General features: G+C 39.4%; 1 protein-coding gene across 12 annotated transcripts in view; it reads right to left on the bottom strand.

Annotated features, from left to right (window-relative positions):
* LOC135102341 (receptor-type tyrosine-protein phosphatase U-like) overlaps positions 1–20350 on the bottom strand; it is a 158066-nt gene that overhangs the window by 78681 nt on the left and 59035 nt on the right. For all 12 annotated transcript variants that reach the window (XR_010269620.1, XM_064007427.1, XM_064007426.1 and 9 more), the window contains 6 exons: positions 17244–17429; positions 11722–11847; positions 11345–11445; positions 6288–6477; positions 3134–3442; positions 1346–1569 (listed from right to left, as the gene is read on the bottom strand). Coding sequence is in view for 11 of the 12 variants with exons in the window: in XM_064007427.1 (XP_063863497.1) it covers positions 1346–1569; positions 3134–3442; positions 6288–6477; positions 11345–11445; positions 11722–11847; positions 17244–17429 (1136 nt within the window). In the remaining variant the exon portion in view is untranslated. The remainder of the gene's footprint in view (positions 1–1345; positions 1570–3133; positions 3443–6287; positions 6478–11344; positions 11446–11721; positions 11848–17243; positions 17430–20350) is intronic.

Raw genomic sequence — 20350 nt, forward strand, 5'->3', positions numbered from 1 at the left:
TTCTATGAGGGAAGCTGAACTTCTTTACGTCCCTTCTGTAGGTGGTTGTTTTTTGTTTCTTCTATGTCCCCTTGTTTCTCTTTTGTTCATTACAAATAGATACAAATAGAATACCAAATGTGCATTATCATTCACAAATATACACTGAATAGAACTCTACTATTATGTATAAGAATTCATCAGGGTCATACCTGTGCCTAATAATCCTGACACTCAGTTCCCTCATAACAACAATCATATAAACAATGAATTACCAAAATATCACACATCCTTGCTGTAATCCTGTTCGAATACGACACACACTATTGCAATCTGCTACTTGATACATGGACCACTATTCACACCAAAGCTTTTACTCTTTTTAACAACCATCCACCTCATCCATGTAGCACCAAAATAGTCTGCAATTCATCCTAACTAATCCTGTCATAGGGTTTCTCTAAATTGATCAACGTTCACAACATATCCTTATCCTATGTGAATTCCTTTTAAACATCTGAAGTATCAATATGTTCATTTATCTTGAAACCTTACTTATCCACCATTCTTTTCACTTGGAACACAATCACTACAGTATCACTTCTACAAACCACATCTATGATATTCAGGAACTCTTCAAAGCTCATAAACTTTGAGCATTTTCCACATTTTCTCTCATTCACTTGAATCATGTTCTTTTATCTTATTCATAGTCTCTGTACTTTATCTGTACTTTGTCTATATTTTCCTTTGGCTAAATATCTGATGTGCACACCCTTTCATTATTCTAAACTTTATTTATTTATTTCTAATCTAACAGTCAACAAGCTAATCTTTCTCTTTTGTTACCATATTAATATTTTCTCTAATTTTTCTTGTGAACAACAAATGTAACTGCACACCAACTCAGTAACTCATCTGTATTTTTCTGTACACCTGATGCTTTACCACATTTTTCCAACTTAATAGCTCTTTTTTTCTCAACTACTATATTTCACATGTGTTTATGCATGTCACTACTGTCTTTTCTTGATTATTCATATTCACACACACACACACACACACACACACACACACACAAAAAAAAAAAGTACATATTTTAGTGACCTGTTCCTTCCTCAAAATTCTATTATCTTAAATTTAATCTCGCTTACTATTTCTTTTTCTTTCTCTTTCCCTTTATACTTTCCATCAATATATACAGCCTTTCATTCTCATTATATCACACCTGTCTCTCTGACACCTCATTCTTTCTGATAACATCCTTTAAATCACTTATTTAATTATCTACATTCCATTTGCATATTTAACCTTTTAGTTTCCTTTTTTACTTACTCAGAAACACTGCCACATTAAGTATACTTACTTTGTACTCATATTCATCTCCTAGTTCCAGTCCAGTAATATTGTGGCAGTGATCAAATGATTCTGTAGTTGCACAGGACTCAAGTGGTAAATTCTGGTATACATTAGGGCCAGAAATATGTAGATCTGTAATTTCCCCATTTGATGGACATGGATCATTCCAAAGAAGCTGAAGTGCAGAGTCAGACAGGATGATGTGTGTCAAGTTTTGCACAGCTGGTGGAACTGTGGAAGAAAATTCAGAGATTGATCATCTTCCTAAAGTGTACAGGTGGGACAAGGAGTGGGGGAGAGAGAGAGAGAGAGAGAGAGAGAGAGAGAGAGAGAGAGAGAGAGAGAGAGAGAGAGAGAGAGAGAGAGAGAGAGAGAGAGAGAGAGAGAGAGAGAGAGAGAGAGAGAGAGAGAGAGAGAGAGAGAGAGAGAGAGAGAGAGAGAGAGAGAGAGAGAGAAATTTCTGCATTACATGTGCTATTAATTCTGGATAGGCAACCTTCTGATGCAGTAAATTCTTCAGCAGTGTGTCACAATTGATGGTCAAACACACTCTTCTCCTTTCAGCACTCTCCTTTTCAACACTGTCCACATAATTCAAAGGAGCATTCACCCACTCCCAAATAAAAGTTGTGACCTCAAGTATGGTATTATATACTCCTATCTCATTTCTGGCTGGGATAGTGAGAATGAGCCTGTCAATGCAGAGTGCCAACCGTAGTAACTGTATTATTCTCTGAATGAGAGAGGGAATTCCAATTTTGTTATCACACATCTTTACAATCAATTGCTCCACCTGCACCCTGGAGGGTACAACAGTGATTTGGCCATGAGCACCTTTTGGTGTCCATCACATATAAAAATTGTGATTTCAGTCTCAGAAACACCTCCAAGCTGGTAACTTTTGATGGTGCATCTTTATTTTATAAAATTTTTTTGTCAGAAGAAATGTCACAAAATCTTGTTGCAAAAATATGAGAATTATATGCTATAACCAGTTTTGGTTGACACCATCAGACTCAGCAGTGACTGCAAAATCAAGACGTATGGTAAAAACTGGACAAAACAAGATGTTAAAAAAATGTTTATAACATGTTTTACTTATGCTTGCTATCTTCAACAATTAATCATTGAAATATATAATTACATTAAATAGGAAAAACTCTCGTGAATAAGACAGTGTGATCAGAATACAGGTAAAACTCCACATATTGAAAACACAATCACTTATAGCAACATGTCACCCGCCACAACTATAACGGCAGCGCAACACTTGGGGTGGCACGAGCAGGTAGACTCCGTATGAGCAGAGGTCTGCAATGTGTCTAAAAATTAGAATCCCCAGCCACTGTGGGGAAGGTTCTTTAAGTTCGGCCACAGCTTAAAGCACCTATTACCTGGTTTTGGATGCAAGAAAAATGTTTATAAAACACAAATGATAAGAAGAATGAATGTTGTGATTCAAACATTTCAAATTCGCTCCAATGTGCTTAACCATATTACATGAGGTATAACTAGTTCTGTAGGCAATGTCATTCTTCCACAAGAGAAGAAAGAACGTAAATTAAGAACTTAAACCATTGTATAATTTCATACGTTCTAACAAAGGGATACAATTAATGTATAATAAGATTCAAGTGCCATCAATTGAGTTCCCATGGCAAATAAGATAAATATACAATAAGATTCACATAACACATACATAAGATATACATAAAATTACTGAACTCATCACATTTGTACTACTGCTACATTTACTCATGCCTACAGTAAGATATGTGAGAGATGCTGTACTCACTTTTTTTGTTTGTGGTGTAGGTTGTATTAAAGCTGTGTCCAGTACCAGCATCATTAACAACTTCAGCCCTTACTTGATACTGCACTCCAGCCAAATAGTTGGGAAATTCTACCTCTGTTCTGGTGTGTTTTATTTCTACAGTCTCTTGTAAGGTAGTGTTAGGGTGAGGGCACGGTAGCTTGGTGTGAAGAGAGAAGACAATTTTCACATTTGGCCCATTGTGGTTCTCACAATTACCATTTACATAAGCATAGCATGATAGTTTGCGTGTTTCTTTACATTCCAGCTTTGTAATGTTCACATCTGGAACTGTTGAAAGAAAATTCTATTAGATTACAACAACAAGAGTTAACCACATGAATTTTTATGACAGTATCATCATGAAATAAGAGTAACAAGCCTCTGTAATCTTTGTCATGTATGAATCCATTCTTTCAAACTGTGAATACTATGTGTTAAATAAAAAAAATTGGGGGCCACTTCTGATATAACATGTGATGAAAATAAAACATTATGTCCTTATAAATAAATATTCCAGATTTTCAAACAAGAAAGTAGTAATAATATCTTGCTAACAACATGGGAAGTTTTCTACTTATAATGAGTGATTTCTTACTGTATAAAATGGAAGAACACAAAACAAAGAAACTTTATTTTGTGGAGAACACCTATTCAAATAAAATACCAATTACATGAGATGCATAAATACATACATCAAGGCTATCTCCTCCAAAAAGTGGGGTAGCCAAAACAAGGCACACAATGTCATTTTATGGGGATCAGCTGCAGCTTCAACAGTATGAACTGAAACAAGGCTCCTTCACAGCAAGTACTCTTTCCCTACCACAGTCAATTGCCCCCATAACTATGTGAGACCATACATGTGTGGTGCCTCTGAGGTTGCAAAGATGAGTCATTCCTCACACTCACAAATGCTTCTGTCACACACAATTATTTTATTGTGTTCCAGTGTCACTCCTCTTCCCTTTATGGCCTCCTTTACACTATCTATCCATCCCTTACATGGCCTACCTCACATCTTTTTCACCAGCCTATCACCCTCCATTCTCTCAACATGTCCAAACCATCTCAAGCACACATTGCTCTGCCCATCCTGCCAAGTCTCTTGCAACACTCCTTCTTCTCACTTCCTCATTTCTGACTCTGTCCATCAAAGTTACTCCACACATACTCCTTAGACATCTCATCCCAATTACATTCAATCTCTTCTTGTCTGCTACTTCAGCACTGTACAATGCAGTAAGCACTACTATCCCTTCATACAATATTCTCTTTATATTCAATTCGTGCCCAAGTACTCTCAAACAGTCTATTCATACCTCCTAATACTTTTCCTGCTTCCTTCACCATAGCTTTAACCTCTGCCTCTGCTCCTCCATCCACTGCTGCTGTAGATCCAAGATATTTGAAACAGTCTGCCTCCTCCAGTCTTATGTCCATCCTACTACCTGTCTCTCTGGTGCACCTCATTATCTTACTCTTTCCTTAATAAACCTTCAGTTTCCTTTTCCTACACACCCATCCAAACTTCTCTACCAGAATAGTTAAACATCTTCATATCTGCCACAAAGCTGTGTCATCTGCAAACAGCAACTGACTCGTAGTTAATTCTTCACCCTCTGTTATTACCAGATCACATTCTCTACTCAATATTCTAGCACTAACTTCCCTCACCAAACCATCCATATTGATGTCAAACAGTTATGGTAACATACACATCCTTAACATAAACCCACCTTGACCAGAAACCGTTCACTTGTGCTGTTTCCTACCCTTACAAATGCTTTACTATTCTCATAAAAAAAAACTTTTTTCATGCCTTTTAACAACCTACAACCTGCACCATAAAACTTCAAGACATCTGACATTCTTTCCCTATCATGTCTGTCATATGCCTTCTCTAAATCCATAAAAACCCACAACATCTTTCATTTTTAAATACTCTCCATGAATCTGTATTACAGCAAACACCTGATCTACACAGCCCTTCCCTCTTCTGAAGCTTCCTTGCATATCCCATATTACTCCATCAGTACCTTCCCTGATTCTCTTTATCAATATCTTACCATACACCTCACCTACTACACTCGGACTGATACCTCTGTAATTAAAGTACTCATGTCTATCCCCATTTCCTTTATACAATACAGTGTTGGTGGATGGAGTTGTGACCCATCATTTAAATTTGCAGTTAAGCAGCTCTTAATTATCACCAGTAAAACCTACATGCTTTTGCCCAGCTCCAAAGAGTGAACACTGGCAACTCCCCAATAACAGTGATCACATGATGACAAGAATGCCTCGATACCTCAAAGCCACACAAGACTGATGATGAAACTATTGCCCTGAATTTGCCAGCCCATGTGAAATTGCAGGATGAAAATATATGGGATGTGTGACTCTACTATATAGTGGTGACCTGCTTGAATTAATTAATCTGCTCCAAGACCTCATTCTTTGTAGCACTCGTTTGTTATAGCATTTACTAAAACATGTATTTATGAGAGATTCATTCCTCCCTCATATAGCCAATACTATTTTTTTTCACTAAACAAAGTAGCAAAAGAAAAAGGAGTTTGCATTTTGCTAAGTCTGATCATGTTGATGCAGATGTTGCTTGCCTAAGGAAAGTCACTTGTCCAAGGATGCAAACATTCCCTTTGTGATGTTAGATTAGCAGCATATTTTGAATTGTTATCGTGTCTGCCACAGTATACCCACATATATCATAATACAAAGATAAATGTATTTATATAAAAATGAATCATAAAGTTGATCCTGAGTTGGGAACAAATGCATATGAAATAGTGTGGCAAATGGCTTTGTGTTGATATTGCAGTGAGCTGCTAAACCAATCACAACAGCAAAATACTTCTGAAATTACCACAAATATTCATAATGAAATAAGAATTAACAGGAAACATGAGCAATATCATCATTTGTTTACAATGACTGGGTGAGTGTTAAGTGGCAATGAATTACTGCAGACACTGGTCACAGATTCATCTGGCACCACTGTGCTAACTCCATTGTACTAAAAGTGTCTTGATCTGACCTAGCATTCCAGACCATGATAAAGATCAAGTCCAATGCTGATGCTATCCCATCTCTAAGCCTTCAAACTGTACCTCACCTTCAGAAAGAGTCGTCACTAAGGAGCACCCAGGTGAGCTAAGGCCCTTAGAGGAGCTTGCCACTATGCACACATTGTAAGATGCATGAGGCAACAGTTTGGAGACACTGTAGTGAGCTACGTCAAGGGCTTCATGGTGTATTTGAGGTATCTTGGTGTTGTCACTTCCACAGCTGAGTTGATGTACCAGCTGTTGGTTGAGAGAATGTTATGAATTCCCACTGAGGTATAGACTGTTGAGCACATTCCCTTCTATATGTATTATTCTTGTTTACTTGCTTCATTTCTATCCTAATATATTCCACAGACAAGAGAACAATATTAATTTGTTAATAAAACTCCATACTCATGTAAATATTTAAAGTACACAAATATAAAACATAGTGGCAGGGCTTTTACACTTGGTCCTCTGTTATCACTCACTATTTAAGTTTACTTCCTTCATTTCTGTTCTAACATATTCCACAGACAACAGAACAGTAGTAATTTATCAATATAATTTTACAGAGATGTTGATTCCTGTCAGAATTGTTCTCGGGAGTAATTTCAACGTTGGGAGTGATTTGGCAAAGGTTTGCAAATTTGCTTCCATCAAATTTGTTCTTGAGAGCAAATTTGATGGTGGGAGTGATTAGGCATGACAATGGCTCTCCATTCCCTAACACATGACCCATAGCCAGTTAGCTGTGCAGGCAGGAGCAGGGGAAACTAGATTTTACTCGCCTTATTTACATGTTATTTTCAGCAACAGAGATGAACTCAATGTCAGGTTATAGAAGAAAGGAGCACATTTCAGTGTCCCATTTTCTTTTGGTGGTGAGTTCAGCCTCTTTCCTGAGCATCTTTTACTATGGGGCAGAATGAGTAAGGTAGTGCTATAGTTGGCCCCTGACATAAGTATGCTGCACAGCTAAACAGTAAGAATTGCTCTTCTCTATGAGTTCTAGAGGCTAAGATGCTACAGGGGAATGTTTGTTGGTGCAATTGTGAGCTAGTGCAGGTATGCCTCATCTTGGCTATCTCATCTCTGTTTTTTTTTTTTTTTTCCTGTAGGAAGGACACTGGCCAAGGGCAACAAAAATCCAATAAAAAAAATAAAAAAAAATGCCCACTGAAGTGCCAGTCCCATAAAGGGATCAAAGCAGTGGTCAAAAATTGATGAATAAGTGTCTTGAAACCTCCCTCTTGAAGGAATTCAAGTCATAGGAAGGTGGAAATACAGAAGCAGGCAGGGAGTTCCAGAGTTTACCAGAGAAAGGGATGAATGATTGAGAGCACTGATTAACTCTTGCATTAGAGAGGTGGACAGAATAGGGGTGAGAGAAAGAAGAAAGTCTTGTGCAGCGAGGCCGCGGGAGGAGGGGAGGCATGCAGTTAGCAAGATCAGAAGAGCAGTTAGCATGAAAATAGTGGGAGAAGACAGCTAGAGATGTAACATTGCGGCGGTGAGAGAGAGGCTGAAGACAGTCAGTTAGAGGAGAGGAGTTGATAAGACGAAAAGCTTTTGATTCCACCCTGTCTAGAAGAGCAGTATGAGTGGAACCCCCCAGACATGTGAAGCATACTCCATACATGGACGGATAAGGCCCTTGTACAGAGTTAGCAGCTGGGGGAGTGAGAAAAACTGGCGGAGACGTCTCGGAATGCCTAACTTCATAGAAGCTGTTTTAGCTAGAGATGAGACATGAAGTTTCCAGTTCAGATTATAAGTAAAGGACAGACCGAGGATGTTCAGTGTAGAAGAGGGGGACAGTTGAGTGTCATTGAAGAAGAGGGGATAGTTGTCTGGAAGGTTGTGTCGTGTTGATAGATGGAGGAATTGAGTTTTTGAGGCATTGAACAATACCAAGTTTGCTCTGCCCCAATCAGAAATTTTAGAAAGATCAGAAGTCAAGCATTCTGTGGCTTCCCTGTGTGAAATGTTTACCTCCTGAAGGGTTGGACATCTATGAAAAGACGTGGAAAAGTGCAGGGTGGTATCATCAGCGTAGGAGTGGATAGGACAAGAAGTTTGGTTTAGAAGATCATTAATGAATAATAAGAAGAGAGTGGGTGACAGGATAGAACCCTGAGGAACACCACTGTTAATAGGTTTAGGAGAAGAACAGTGACCGTCTACCACAGCAGCAATAGAATGGTCAGAAAGGAAACTTGAGATGAATTTACAGAGAGAAGGAGAGAAGCCGTAGGAGGGTAGTTTGGAAATCAAAGCTTTGTGCCAGACTCTATCAAAAGCTTTTGATATGTCCAAGGCAACAGCAAAAGTTTCACCAAAATCTCTAAAAGAGGATAACCTAAATAGAAGCTGTTTTAACTAGAGGTGAGATGTGAAGTTTCCAGTTCAGATTATAAGTAAGGGACAGACCAAGGATGTTCAGTGTAGAAGAGGTGGACAGTTGAGTGTCACTGTAGAAGAGGGGATAGTTGTATAGACAGTTGTGTCGAGTTGATAGATGGAGGAAATGAGTTTTTGAGGCATTGAACAATACCAAGTTTGCTCTGCCCCAATCAGAAATTTTTGAAAGATCAGAAGTCAAGCGTTCTGTGCCTTCCCTGCGTGAAATGTTTACCTCCTGAAGGGTTGGAGGTCTATGAAAAGACGTGGAAAAGTGCAGGGTGATATCATCAGTGTAGGAGTGGATAGGACAAAGTTTGGTTTAGAAGATCATTAATGAATAATAAGAAGAGAGTGAGTGACAGGACAGAACCCTGAGAAACACCACTGTTAATAGATTTAGGAGGAAGAACAGTGACTGTCTACCACAGCAGCAATAGAACGGTCAGACAGGAAGCTTGAGACGAAGTTACAGAGAAAAAGAGAGAAGCCGTAGGAGGGTAGTTTGGAAATCAAAGCTTTGTGCCAGACTCTATCAAAGGCTTTTGATATGTCCAAGGCAACAGCAAAAGTTTAACCAAAATGTCTAAAAGAGGATGACCAAGACTCAGTAAGGAAAGCCAGATCACCAGTAGAGCGGCCTTGACGGAATCCATACTGGCGATCAGTTAGAAGGCTGTGAAGTGATAGATGTTTAAGAATCTTCCTGTTGAGGATAGATTCAAAAACTTTAGATAGGCAGGAAATTAAAGCAATAGGACGGTAGTTTGAGGGATTAGAGTGGTCACCCCTTTTAGGAACAGGTTGAATGTAGGCAAATTTCCAGCAAGAAGGAAAGGTAGATGTTGACAGACAGAGCTGAAAGAGTTTGACTAGGCAAGGTGCAAGCATGGAGACACAGTTTCGGAGAACAATAGGAGGGACCCCATCAGGTCCGGGGGTTTAGGCCAGTGAGGGCATGGAAAACATCATTGCGAAGAGTTTTAATATGTGGCATGAAGTAGTCAGAGGGTGGAGAGGGAGGAACAAGCCCAAAATCATCCAAGGTAGAGTTTTTAGCACAAAGGTTTGGGCAAAGAGTTCACCTTTAGAAATAGATGTGATAGCAGTGGTGCCATCTGGTTGAAACAGAGGAGGGAAAGAAGAAGAAGCAAAGTTATTGGAGATATTTTTGGCTAGATGCCAGAAGTCACGAGGGGAGTTAGATCTTGAAAGGTTTTGACACTTTCTGTTAATGAAGGAGTTTTTGGCTAGTTGGAGAACAGACTTGGCATGGTTCCGGGCAGAAATATAGAGTGCATGAGATTCTGGTGATGGAAGGCTTAAGTACCTTTTGTGGGCCACCTCTCTATCATGTATAGCACGAGAACAAGCTGTGTTAAACCAAGGTTTAGAAGGTTTAGGACGAGAAAATGAGAGGAATGTACACCTCCATGCCAGACGCTGTCACCTCTGTTATGCACTCAGCACACAAAGATGGGTCTCTGACACGGAAGCAATAGTCATTCCAAGGAAAATCAGTGAAGTGGCAGAGGCACCTTTACTTAGGGGGATCCTGAGGAGGGATTGGAGCGATAGGACAAGATACATATATGAGATGGTGATCGGAGGAGCCCAACGGAGAAGAAAGGGTGACAGCATAAGCAGAAGGATTAGAGGTCAGGAAAAGGTCAAGAACGTTGTGCGTATCTCCAAGACGGTCAGGAATACAAGTAGGGTGTTGCACCAATTGCGCTAGGTCATGGAGGATAGCAAAGTTGTAGGCTAGTTCACCAGGATGGTCAGTGAAGGGAGAGGAAAGCCATAGCTCGTGGTGAACATTGAAGTCTCCAAGAATGGAGATCTCAGCAAGAGGGAAGAGAGTCAGAATGTGCTCCACTTTGGAAGTTAAGTAGTCAAAGAATTTCTTATAGTCAAAGGAGTTAGGTGAGAGGTATACAGCACAGATAAATTTAGTTTGAGAGTGAGTCTGTAGTCGTAGCCAGATGGTGGAAAACTCGGAAGATTCAAGAGTGTGGGCACGAGAGCAGGTTAAGTCACTGTGCACATAAACGCAGCATCCAGCTTTGGATCGAAAATGAGGATAGACAAAGTAGGAGGGAAAAGAAAAGGGGGTTACAGTCAGTTGCCTCAGACACCTGAGTTTCAGTGAGGAAAAGATGAGGTTTAGAAGAGAAAGTAGGAGGGAACAGAAAAGGGGCTACTGTCAGTTGCCTCAGACACCTGAGTTTCAGTGAGGAAAAGATGAGGTTTAGATGATGGTGTTCTATAGATTGAAAATTAGATCTTAGACCACGAATGTTACAGAAGTTAATGAAGAAAAAGTTGAGGGTCATCGACAGAAAGGCAGTCCGACTTGGGGACATTTATGGTCCCCTCCCCAGATGGGGACTCCAAGGCTGGTGTAGGAGTCGCCATTATGATTTTAAAATTTTTGAGTGAAGGGTGTGTGTGTTATTAGGTACTTGTAGTTTTGTGTGGAGGAAGAGAGTTGTCTTTAGAGGGCAGGCTGTGACTGCCCCCTTGTGTTGTGAGACACAAAGGGAAATGTTCAGTGAGGTCACAGCTGGGTTTAATGATAAGTTCACAGCACCCCCTTGAACAGTGCTTTAGACCTCACTGGGAGTAATTACTGTTTATCATGGAAGGTATAAGTCTGGTATACAAGTAAGTATAGAACATTTGGTATAACAAATGTGAATGTTAGGCAGTGAGAACTCACCTGGTGGGAGAGAAAGTACTGGGCATTAACATCAGAGACCTCCCAGGAGGCTGTGTAACTACGTTGCTGGGGTGTGAAGGTGGCACTTGGAGAGGGTGGACCTGCCCAGTTATGGAAGAAAGGTTGATGATAATTCACAGGTTTCTTGTAAACAAGCAAAAATTCTCAGTGATGACTAAAATGCTTAATGAAAGCTTACTAATAAACAAGTAACTGCATTCTGAGTATTGGAGTCTGACAGCATAATGTTATGATGTAATGATAGTGGTGTAATAAATATAATTTGTGCATTTATTTTGACAAACTAGGTACATAATTTTCCTCAAATTCAGTTACTTATCCTACCCTTTTCAGTACCATCAAGTAAATGGCCATACCTTGCCTGCAGTCAGTGCCACTCTTACAACCTTCTGTACATGTGCCAGAAAATGGATCACACTTGTCCTCAACACAATCAAGGCACCGCTGACTACAGTCTGCACCAAAGTGTCCTTTGGAGCATTCTGAAATGTTGAAACCATCACCACAATTACTGCCAATACCATCACTACCAACACCATCAGACTTACTATAATCAATGCCACTCTCACAAGGCTCCACTTAAAACACTGGAGTCACAAATACATACACTCCACACCCACAGATTGATTGTTGTGTGGACCCAAGACACTAAATCTTGTATGAAACAATAAACCCATAAAAAATACCTCTGAAGCAAGGTTTTTTTTTTTTTTTTATTATTATTATTATTATTTTTTTTTTTTTATGTGGGAGGGACACTGGCCACGGACAAAAAAAAGGCCCACTGAGATGCCAGTCCCCAAATATGGTCCAAAAGTGGTGGTTAAAAACTGAAGGATGTGTACTTTTTTTTTTTATGTAGGAGGGACACCAGCCAAGGGCAAAAAAAAAAAGCCCACTGAGATGCTGGTCCCTAAATAGGGTTCGCAGTGGTAGTAAAAGATTGAAGGATAAATGTCTTGAAACCTCCCTCTTGAAGGAATTCAAGTCATAGGAAGGTGGAAATACAGAAGCAGGCAGGGAGTTCCAGAGTACCAGAATGAATGATTGAAAATACTGGTTAACTCTTGCATTAGAGAGGTGGACAGAATAGGGGTAAGAGAAAGAAGAAAGTCTTGTGCAGCAAGGCTGCAGGAGGGGAGGCATGCAGTTAGCAAGATCAAAAGAGCAGTTAACATGAAAATAGCAGTTGAAGATAGCAAGAGATGCAACACTGAGGAGATAAGAAAGAGGCTGAAGACAGTCAGTTTGAGGAGAGGAGTTGATGAGACAAAAAGTTTTTGATTCTATCTTGTCTGAAAGAGTGGTATAAATGGAAACCCCCTCCAGACATGTGAAGCATATTCCATACATGGATGGATAAGGCCCCTGTACAGAGTTACCAGCAGTGTGTGTATTTACCTAGTTGTATAGTACAGGGTCCGAGCCAAAGCTCAATTAGTCCTGTCTCCATACCCGAATTTGTCCAATTTCTCTTTAAACATGTGCACACTCTTTGCCGCAACCACCTCTTCTTTTAAGTTATTCCATATTTCAACCGTTCGATGCGGAAAGCTGTATTTCTTAGTATCTCCCAAACAATGACTCTTCTTTAATTTCTTCATATGTCCCCTTGTACGTCTATCTCCTTCCTCCACTTTTACAACTAGGTCATCTCTGTCTATCTTCTCCATGCCATTTACTAATTTGAACATTTGTGTGTGTGTGTGTGTGTCTGAGAAAAACTGGCAGACATCTCTGAGCACCTAACTTCATAGAAGCTGTTTCAGCTAGAGATGAAATGTGAAGTTTTCAATTTAGATTATAAGAAAAGGACAGACTGAGGATGTTCAGTGTAGAAGAGGGGAGCAGTTGAGTGTCACTGAAGAGGGGGATAGTTTTCTGGAAGGTTGTGTCAAATTGACAGATGGAGGAATTGAGTTTTTGAGGTATTGAGCAATACCAAGTTTGCTCTGCCTGAATAAAAAATTTTAGAAAGATAAGAAGTCAGGCATTCTGTTGCTTCCTTGTGTGAAATGTTTACTTCCTGAAGGGCTGGACATATATGAAAAGATGTGGAAAAGTGCAGGGTGGTATCATCAGCATAGGAGTGGATAGGATAAGAAGTTTGGTTTAGAAGATCATTGATGAATAATAAGAAAAGAGTGGGTGACAGGACAGAACCCTGAGGAACACCACTGTTAATAGATTTAGGAGAAAAACAGTGACCGTCTATCACAGCAGCAATAGAACAGTCAGAAAGAAACCAAAGGAAACTTGAGATGAAGTTACAGAGAGAAGGATAGAAGCCTTAATAGGGTAGTTTGGAAATCAAAGCTTTGTGCCAGACTCTATCAAAAGCTTTTGATATGCATAAGGCAACAGCAAAAGTTTCACCAAAATCTCTAAAAGAGGGTGACTAAGAATCAGTAAGGAAAGCCAGATCACCAGTAGAGCGACCTCGATGGAAACCATACTGGCGATCAGATAGAAGGTTGTGAAGTTATAGATGTTTAAGAATCTTCCTGTTGATGATAGATTCAGAAACTTTAGATAGGCAGGAAATTAAAGTAATAGGACAGTAGTTTGGAGGATTAGAATGGTTACCCTTTTTAGGAACAGGCTGAATGTAGGCAAACTCCAACAAGAAGGAAAGGTAGATGTTGCCAGACAGAGTTGAAAGAGTTTGATTAGGTAAGGTGCAGTTTCGGAGAACAATAGGAGAGACCCCATCAGGTCCACAAGCCTTCCAAGGGTTTAGGCCAGTGAGGGCATGGAAAACATCATTGTGAAGAATTTTGATAGGTAGCATGAAGTAGTCAGAGGGTGGAGGAGAGGGAGGAATAAGCCCTGAATCATCTGAGGTAGAGTTTTTTAGCAAAGATTTGAGTGAAGAGATCAGCTTTAGAGATAGATGTGATAGCAGTGGTGTCATCTTGTTGAAATAAAGGAGGGAAAGAAGAAGAAGCAAAGTTATTGGAGATGTTTTGGCTAGGTGTCAGAAGTCATGAGGAGAGTTAAATCTTAAAAGATTTTGAAACTTTCTATTAATGAAGGAGTTTTGGCTAGTTGGAGAACAGACTTGGCATGGTTCTGGAAAGAAATATAAAGTGCATGAGATTCTGGTGATGGAAGGATCAAGTACCTTTTATGGGCCACCTCTCTATCACGTACAGCATGAGAATAGACTGTGTTAAACCAAGGTTTGGAAGGTTTAGGTCGAGAAAAGAGTAAAGAATGTACGCCTCCATGCCAGACACTATCACCTCTGTTATGTTCTTGGCACACAGAGACAGGTCTCTGACAAGGAAGCAGTAGTCATTCCAAAGAAAATCAGCAAGATACCTCCTCAGGTCCCTCAACTAGCAGAGGCAAAATGCCAGAGGCATCTCTGCTTACGGGGATCCTGAGAAGGGATTGGAGCAGTAGGACAAGATATAGATATGAGATTGTGATTGGAGGAGCCCAATGGAGAAGAGAGGGTAACAGCATAAGCAGAAGTTTTAGGGGTTAGGAAAATGTCAAGAATGGTGGGCATATCTCCAAGACGGTCAGGAATACAACTAGGGTGTTGCACCAATTGCTCTAGTTCGTGGAGGATAGCAAAGTTGAAGGCTAGTTCACCAGGATGGTCAGTGAAGGGAGAGGAAAGCCAAAGCTGGTGGTGAACATTGAAGTCTCCAAAAATGGAGGTCTCCACAAAAGGGAAGAGATTCAGAATGTACTCCACTTTGGAAGTTAAGTAGTCAAAGAATTTCTTTTAGTCTGAGGAGTTAGATGAGAGATATACAGGACAGATAAGTTTAGTTTGAGAGTGACTCTGTAGTCGTAGCTAGATAGTGGAAAACTTGAAAGATTCAAGAGTGTTGGGCACGAGAGCTGGTTAAGTCATTGCGCACATAGATGCAATATCCAGCTTTGGATTGAAAATGAGGTTCACAGTTGAGGATATGATTTTTGCACCACAATGCAACAAATTAGCTAGTCAGTTGACACTTGCTATAAGTGTAAGAAGCATTTTGATAGTGAGTATCCCATTGCTACATCAATTTTTTTCTCCCTCTGACATACTTGCTTTTTTGCTTGGCAATTATGGGTCATCAGAAAGATTTGTCAAAAATAACAAATTGGTTTCATCACCTGTCTGCATAAAGCTAACCAACCATCTAGAGAAATTTCATGAATTATGGATCTGACAGTGAGAAGTGTGCAGAGGTGCACCAAGAAATTCAGTAACAATAATGAGTTGGCAAAACCCAAGCACAGCTGAAGTTCACAGAGGAGACCCAAGTTTTCAACAAGAACTTTGGCTCTTATCAGACATCAAGCTGACAGTGAACCTTACAAAACAGCATAAAAAATAGAAGAAAGCAAGTATGATTTACTAAATAATGTATCCAGAAGCATTCAGCACACCCTTCATGATCATCTCCATTTCACCAGAAGGCACACGTGTAAGAAATCTCTACCCACCATTCAGCAACAACAGCACAGGGCTGCTTCTGCAAGGAAATACCTTCAGTAGGATAAGACAAAGTGGCAACATATACTGTGGTATAATGAGGCAGTTTTGAATTAGCTGTAGGTGAGCCAAAGAAATAGCAGTGATCCTTTTGATAAGAAATTTTCATTCAGAACAGAAAAACATGAAAGTTCACTGATAGTTTACACTTGATTTACCCATCACAGTGCAAGTAACTTTATTGTTTTGCCTAGAAATAAAAACATGAATCAGTACAATTATTTACAGCTATTGTGTGGCTATTTGCCCAGTTGAAATATGCAAGGCTGTCTTCATGCAAGATGGAGCTCCCTGCCAAAAGGGCAAAACATGTTCTGCAATAGCTTCAGGACTGTCAAACAACATTCTTGGAGGACTGGCCTAGCAACTCACTGGATTTGAATCCTATCGAAAACCTGTGATCACTTCAAAGAAGAGATATATCCTTATACAAGATGGAGGCAATGATCAGGAAGGAATAGGGAAATCTGGAGGCTCAAACTCTTCAGAATTTAGTAGAATTTCTTTACTCACAACTACAGAAATGTTTAAAGAAGAAAGGAAAGCCTACAGATTATTAACATACTGTTGAGTACCATTAAAATCTAGTAATCTATTCATTTGTGACTTCTATTGTGAATTCCAGTTGTTGTTCACATTCCTGTGTCAATGACAACTAATCTGCTGGCAAGGAGTGTATATGTATTTCAAATGAAATGTTTGTTTCTTAGTGAGTTGTGTACTGTGCTGGCCCTTGCAGTAAGAACATTTTACTTCATTGTTCCACTCACAAAGTCAGCATGAGGACTTTCAGAATGGGAATATGATCAGGCCAAAATTTTAACAAAAAATTATCTAATTCTACTTTTAATAACTGAGCCTGCTAGAAAAAAAAAAACTAAGGTCAACTTTTCATATGATTAATAGTGGCACTGATCAAGTTCACTAACATGATAAAAGGAAATATGAAAGCACTTCACAGGATTAAGTTATAACCAATTTTAAAAATTAACAAATTCAGAGTAAGAAAATGTAAAGTTTTTGTTTTCAGTGAGTGTTTTTGTTTTCAATGAGTGCCAGCAGTCCACCTGCTTCACTCATTGCTGCCTCTCCTGTGCTGTGTCTCCTGCGGTGTTACAGCTTACATTACTATGCATGCGTTCTTGCATTCTTAACCTGTTTTTCCTGTGCCTGCTATAATGTCAAGAAAGAACCCAACAGTACCTAGTATGAGAATGAAGGACTCGTTACCATGATCATTATGATGGTGTTCCTCAGGGTTCTGTTCAGTCACCCACTCTCTTCCTATTATTTATCAATAATCTTCTAAGTCAAGCTTATTTATAAGCTTTGTTTAAATCATGCATAATACACCCATATAAATACAAAGACACTAACCTTGTGTACAGGTTGGACCAAGAACATCAGGATGAGTGAACCCAGCAGCACAGGAACAACCATAGGGTGGTGGCAGACAGATGGTGAGGCCTACACACCTGCCATCCTTTGCTGCCCCTCTGATGCCAATAGTTTCCTGGTCACACCTAAACTGGCACTTATTTCCAAACCACCCTGGTAAGCAGGCTGCAGGGAGAATAAAGGAGGTCATCAAATCAACTGCAATTTGCCCCACCAACCTGAATACAACTAAGACTTCCAAAAGAAAATTAGTTTCATTGAGTAAAGTATATTGTATGATTATCATACACTGCAGAGTATTAAAGTATGTACAACACAATTACAGACCTACACTTCTTTGTCAGCCATCCTGAATGTTTGTTTACAATCACAAGTGACTGAAAGTCTTTTCATTCATCTACTATGGATGCCAAGCCATATTATTGTATGAGACTGGACAGCTACACTGCATTGTATACTTATCTGCTAATCTTGTGAAGCTCATTCAAGTTTGAAGACACACCATTACTCTACTTATCCCTCAGTTACCTCTCATAGCTAGGAATGTCCATAAATATATTCAGGGCATAAGTTTAGTACCCAGCATTTTGAAGTAATCTCTCTTCAAGCTTCAGTTACTATCCTGGCTACACAACAACTCTCCAGAGAGAAAAAGCTAGAATTATTGTTTGGAAGGATAAAAATGCATCTTTGATAGAAACTGAAGTGAAATAAGAGTTGGAAATTGAAAATTAACTATCTTTTTAAGGTAAGGTGTGCTCTCTTTCTTGTAGTTTCTCCAGTCTGCATTTTTTCCAAGAGGTAAGAATCAGACTTCCTTGAAAAACAATTTCAGGACATTTTTCTTTCACAAATTTAATCTTACAAGAATTGATTTAGGGAAATCTCAGTTTTGTTGAGAGAGAGAGAGAGAGAGAGAGAGAGAGAGAGAGAGAGAGAGAGAGAGAGAGAGAGAGAGAGAGAGAGAGAGAGAGAGAGAGAGAGAGAGAGAGAGAGAGAGAGAGAGAGAGAGAGAGAGAGAGAGAGAGAGAGAGAGAGAGAGAGAGAGAGAGGCAATTTCAGGCAACCAGCACATTGTGCACTTGCCTATTATTCAAATCGCTGTAGCTCAAAACTTTGCGAGAACCCAATGGTTGTGCTATATACTGCTGACAGGAAATTTCATTCTATGTTCAGTGGTATGTGTCCACTTTTGTTGAGACAAAGTTAAAAATTCCAGAAAACTGACAGTCAATTAAGAAAAAGTTTTATGTATTTTATGCATGTGCAACAGAGCTGCAAATTTGACTTTTTTTTTTTATAACCTGTATTAATCTTATTATCTACAAAATTTGAGCTTTATCAGTTCATTAGTTGAAAAGTAAGCAAATGGATGGTGCCCACCCTGAGAAGTTTTTAAAGTCAAAAGGCTTACCATGATCTGGATATGGCACGACAGCTGAGGGGCATGGTATTTAAAGGAATGCAGCACCCTCAGTTTCAACCTCATATTTTTCTTTTTCTCACGAAGAAAACTGAACAAAATTTGCTCTGCACTTTTTATGTGAAACATCAATCTCTGCAGAGGCTAGGTATAATGTGTGTTAAGGTTGTTATATTTATTAAATTAAACTCTAAAAATGAGAGAGCTTGATACACGAAGGTAACTATATTTTGCTCTATAAAATAATGTTAGTTATAAAAACTCAGTAAAATTCAATAAATAATAAACTAAAATAACAATAGAATTATACTGGAAGGAGTAAGAACACAGGAAATCAATAGGTACATCACAATATAATGTTTTGAGATGACTGTACTGTGAGATGATGTTGACCAACTCCAGCCAGCGAATACTGAGAACTTGACCATTTGTGATATCTCCCATTGCATCTTCTACATAATACAATGATTACAACTACTCATATTAAAGTGATGTTGACAGCAACATGAGGTGCCTGTGGGGATGTGAAGCTCAGGATGTGTTATGTGCCACCACAGCCTCCTAGCATTTCCATCTTTAGGTACATGAGCTGCCATCTGTTTATTCTTTTACAATTTTGAGGGGTTTTATCTAAACTCATTTGCCTTCACATCTGAAGAAAATTCAGTATATTAAAAAGGTAATTATATTTGTTGAGAGTTTTGTTGAGAGAGAGAGAGAGAGAGAGAGAGAGAGAGAGAGAGAGAGAGAGAGAGAGAGAGAGAGAGAGAGAGAGAGAGAGAGAGAGAGAGAGAGAGAGAGAGAGAGAAACATGCAACCAGTCCACTGTCCTACATAATGGATTTTTAATATATCTCAAAGGATTTCTTCATCTAACCTATCATATAATTTCTCTAGGTCCATGAATGCTGTATGCTACTTATCCTTTCACAAGTACTCTATTACCATTTCCACTGAAAATCTCATCCACGCAACATTTTCCTTTCCTGAATCCTCCATATTCCTCACCTTCACAGTCACTTGCATCAGTTTCAATCAAGACTATCCTGTAGACTTTTCACAGCACACTAGATAAATTTATCCTCCTTGTAACTACTGCACTCACACCTACAATGTTTACTTTTATGCTGAGGTACAATAAAAACCTTGTACTCATCTGATATTTCTCTTTGTCTCCATGCCAGATCACATCCAGTTTCCTTAGTCTATCAGGGCTAGGACAGTGCCTAACAAAGGACTCTGGAGCTTGCATTTGGGAACCATTACCCTGAGTGGATGCCCTTGCTACCTTTGGATCATGGCCAGGGTTCAAACCCGTGTGGATGAGGACCCCTTGGCCCCCAAAAGTGAGCGCGGTCACACTATACCACAACAGCCCACCTTTATCTTAATCAATAATGTATCCAAAAAAAATCAGTGATCCTAACACTGATCCATCAATTATCTGTTTCCCTTGAATTTGGAGCCATTAATTGCAGCTTTACATATCCTTCCTATTGCATAACCATGACCTAAGCAAGCCAAGAATTCATCCATTAATTCCATACACCCTAACCTTATTCCAGAGCCCATGGCAGCCTGCCTTGCCAAATGCCTAGCTAAAGTTCAGGTATATTATGTTGTTAATCATCCCTACTATCCATCACTTCATAAGCTTTTCTAT

Source organism: Scylla paramamosain, chromosome 7, assembly GCF_035594125.1.
Source record: "Scylla paramamosain isolate STU-SP2022 chromosome 7, ASM3559412v1, whole genome shotgun sequence".
NCBI lineage: Eukaryota > Metazoa > Arthropoda > Malacostraca > Decapoda > Portunidae > Scylla > Scylla paramamosain.